At 59.2% G+C, this 4,217-nt stretch overlaps 1 protein-coding gene across 1 annotated transcript; it reads left to right on the forward strand.

Moving 5' to 3' along the window:
* The first annotated feature begins 1,158 nt into the window (after positions 1-1,158).
* Positions 1,159-3,965, forward strand: LOC119294320 (pentatricopeptide repeat-containing protein At4g01030, mitochondrial-like). The gene has a single exon (XM_037572533.1). It carries the CDS (start codon positions 1,201-1,203, stop codon positions 3,805-3,807), a length of 2,607 nt encoding a protein of 868 aa, XP_037428430.1. The 5' UTR covers positions 1,159-1,200; the 3' UTR covers positions 3,808-3,965.
* Positions 3,966-4,217: the final 252 nt, after the last annotated feature.

The following is a 4,217-nucleotide window of genomic DNA, read 5'->3' on the forward strand; positions in this document are numbered from 1 at the left end:
TCAAATCTCTCCTTCGATAAGGGAAAAGGACAGGAAAAGTATCGATGTGTGGATCCCGCATTCTTGCCGGCCGGCCGTACGGACGAGCAACCAAACAAGGGTAAAAAGGTTAGTGTTTACTTTTTAGCATTAGATTAGGTTGTCTCTCAAACCCTAGAAGTTGTAATTATAGAACTACATGAATGAACAATTAGCTCATCACACGATTTGGTCTCAGATTCCCGATATTGCGGCCGCTGCCCGCTTGCTGCCATCAGCCACCATCAGGAAGCACAATTGTTTGTGATTGGTTGCATCTCCTCTACATCCAAACTTGACTAAACGGTGACTCTGTAGTCTGTAATGGCCGTCGCTGATCTCTGTTGCCGGCTTGCTGCAAGCATGCACCATCTTCCATGGCGGGAATGGATCGTTCCATGAGGTATAAATGTATAATAATTATTATTTTGACATCAGTATATTATTAATATGGTAATCCCTAAAGCATTAGATAGTAGCAGATGTAGTTACATGCGTTTACTCGACGATAGATAAATATCTAGTTTATCTATTCTCTCGATTTAGCTGTTTTTTCTGGACAAAACACATATTGCTCTTTTCAAGCCATTTGCTTCAAGTCAAAACGCTTTACACTGAATTCTGAATTCAACATGCTAATCATATGATTATGTAGCTAACTGTAGAGGTACATTTACATCAATAGTGGCAAAACGTGCATTATTTTCTCATACACAAATTATTATATACAATGTGATTTTATGTGAGACGATATGTATATATTATGTGTGTGATAGTAATCTCTGTTCAAATCCTGGCTCCGTCCCTGATCTTGAGTCATGGTTATTGGGTTAAGAGCATGTGTTATTTTCTCTTCCGTGGCAACGCACAAGCTCTTTTGCTAGTGATACTACAATGGAGTCACCATCGCCGCTAAAGTCGGATTGTGGATCCCCTGACCAAATTTCCTCTGTTTTAAATTTTAATAATGTGTGTATTCCTGCGCATTTGAAACCGGTGTTGACTTGGGCTTTTTAAGGCAAACTTGGGCATTTAGAGATCTGTTTGAATGAAAGAAAAAACCACAGGGCAGAACCGTCCAGCCCAGCCCATAGTGCAATTACCTCCCGAACCGCCGTCACTGTCTTTTCCATTATCCGCAACATTACCCGCGGAGCTCTTCTCCCTCCGCCCCCTCCTCCAATGGCGCAGGCCATCTCCCTCCCCGCGCTCCCCACTCCCCACCACCACCACCACTACGTCGCGCCTCACAGCCCGAGACCCTCGCGCGGAGCCTACTCGCCGTCCCTCCTCAGAGCCGAGCTCCCCCTCTCCGCCGCGCTACGAGTCGGGGACGACTCCTCGTTCCGCGACGCCCGGTTCCTGCTCTCCCTGCTGCGCCAATGCGGCGACCTGCTCCACGGCGAGGACGAGAAGTCTCCGGAAGAGGAGCGCACCGACCTGGCTGCGGCCCGGAGGCTCGCGCCGCAGCTGCACTCACTGGCCGTGAGGGCGGGGCACGCGACGCGGGAGCCCCACGTGGCGTGCGCGCTCGCGGACCTCCTCGAGCGGCTGGGCCGCGGCGCCTCGGGCCGAAGGCTTCTGGCCGAGGGGGACGGCGAGGACTGGAAGGACGCGGTGCTGTGGAACAAGCAGGTGGCGATGCTGGCTGAGGCGGGGGACTGGGACGGCGCGATCGCCGCGTTCCGGGAGATGCGGGCGCGCGGGGTGGCCGCCGACGGGTACGCGTGCGCGCGGGCGCTCCACGCGTGCGGCCGCGCCGGGCGCCCGCGGGAGGGGCGGGCCGTGCACGCGCACGCGCTCCGGGCCGGGCTCGTCGACGCGCACCCGCTCGTCCCTGGGTTCCTCGCCGGCATGTACGCCGAGGGCGCCGACGTGGCCGCGGCGAAAACGGTGCTGCTTCGGACGGCCGGCGCTGGCGTTGTCGCGTGGAACGCGGTGATCGCCTGCTGCGTCCGGCTCGGGCTGGTGGACGACGCCTTGGAGCTCGCGGAGCGCATGGCGAGGGACGCCGAGACGTCGGCGGTGGCTGACCCCACGCTGATCACCTGGAACACCGTGCTCTCCGGCTGCGCGCGCCACGGCCGCGACCGGGAGGCGCTCGCCGTCGTCGGGAGGATGCTGGAGCAGGGCCTGTCGCCGGACGCCGCCACCGTGTCCAGCCTGCTCAAGTCGGTGGCCAACTCCGGGTCCCTCGACCACGGCACGGAGGTCCACTGCTTCTTCCTCCGGCACGGCCTCGCGCCGGACGCGTACACGGGGACGGCGCTGGTGGACATGTACGCCAAGTGCGGCCGCCTCGACCTCGCCCAGAGGGTGTTCGACGGATTAGAGCACCGGAACCTGGCCACCTGGAACTCGCTCGTCGCGGGGCACGCGAACGCCGGGCAGTTCGACAGAGCGCTGGAGCTCGTGGAGGCCATGAAGCGGCACCGGCTCGACCCGAACGTGACCACCTGGAACGGGCTAATCACCGGGTACGCCATGAACGGGCTGAGCTCGCAGGCGATGCTGCTGCTCCGGCAGATCAAGTCCGCCGGCGTGGCGCCCAACGTGGTCTCCTGGACCTCACTGATCTCCGGGAGCTGCCACAGCGGCGACTACCAGTCCTCATTCACCTTCTTCTCCGAGATGCAGCAGGACGGCGTCCAGCCGAGCCTGGTCACCATGCTGGTCCTGCTCCGTGCCTGCGCCGGCCTCGCCCACCTGAACAAGGGCAAGGAGCTGCACTGCTTCGCGCTCCGGCGAGCCTACGACGGCGAGGTCGTCGTCTCCACGGCGCTCGTCGACATGTACGCGAAGGCCGGGAGCCTGACGAGCGCCAAGAGGGTGTTCGGCCGGGTCCAGGGCAAGAACCTGGTGTGCTGCAACGCGATGCTCACCGGGCTGGCGGTGCACGGGCAGGCGCACGAGGCGGCAGCGCTGTTCCACGACATGTGGCGGTCGGGGTTGAAGCCGGACGGCATCACCTTCACGGCGCTGCTCACCGCCTGCCGGTCCATGGGCCTGGTCACCGAAGCGTGGGAGTACTTCGACGACATGGAGGCCAAGTACGGCGTGGCGCCAACAGCCGAGCACCACGCCTGCATGGTCGACCTACTGGCCCGGCGCGGGTACCTCGACGAGGCGATGGCCTTCATCGAGCGGTCGCCGGCCGAGCCCGGAGCGAGCTCGTGGGGCGCGCTCCTCACCGGCTGCGCGATCCACGGCAACCTCGACCTCGCGGAGTCCGCGGCGAGGCACCTCTTCAGGCTGGAGCCGCACAACTCGGCCAACTACCTGGCGATGATGAGCCTGTACGAGCAGCACCAGATGTTCGACGAGGCGGAGAGCCTCAAGTACGCCATGAAAGCAAGAGGAGTGGACGCGAGACCAGGGTGGAGCTGGACACAGGTCGGCCGGAGCGTCCGCGTCTTCGAGGTCGACGGCGGGTCGCCGCCGCACCCGGAGACGCCGGAGATATACGAGGAGATGAGCCGCCTGGTGTCGCAGATCAGGATGGTGGGGTACGTGCCGGACACCGGCTGCATCGCCTACGACGTCCCCGAGGAGGAGAAGGAGCGGCTGCTGCTCTGCCACACCGAGAAGCTCGCCGTCGTCTACGGGCTGATCCGGTCGGACAAGAGCCGGGCGCCCGTTAGGGTGGTGAAGAACACCAGGATGTGCAGGGACTGCCATGAGGTGATCAAGCACGTTTCGGCTCTGTGTGGCCGGCAGATCATCCTCCGTGATGCCTCTCGGTTCCACCATTTCGTCGACGGCAAGTGCTCCTGCGACGACTACTGGTGATCGAGCGAGCACCGGAGCACTGGTGATCAGATAATTATAGATCAACTACGATCTTACTTTTTCTGCATCTACATTCTCGGGTTAATTCACATGATGATGAGAATTGGCCATCTGCAAAAGGATCAGGGTGCTTGCATATTGCTCGCACTCGCACCTTCCATTCGTTAAGAAGCACTGTATACATGAAAAGGAAGAGATGCATTCGGTAAAGATAATGGGAGGAAGAAGAAAACCAGAAAACGATTACAATCTTCCGAAAGATGATACAACACAATACTTCAGTACCTAAGAGCAATTCTAGTAGATTCATCATAGCTGCCATCACCATCCGTCGTATGGAGAGCGCACTTGGATACGTAGGCCGTAAACACAGAGTTTGCTAAATCTCAGTCAACTAAGATTTAGTGAAG

The sequence above is a fragment of the Triticum dicoccoides genome, chromosome 1A, assembly GCF_002162155.2.
Source record: "Triticum dicoccoides isolate Atlit2015 ecotype Zavitan chromosome 1A, WEW_v2.0, whole genome shotgun sequence".
Lineage (NCBI taxonomy): Eukaryota > Viridiplantae > Streptophyta > Magnoliopsida > Poales > Poaceae > Triticum > Triticum dicoccoides.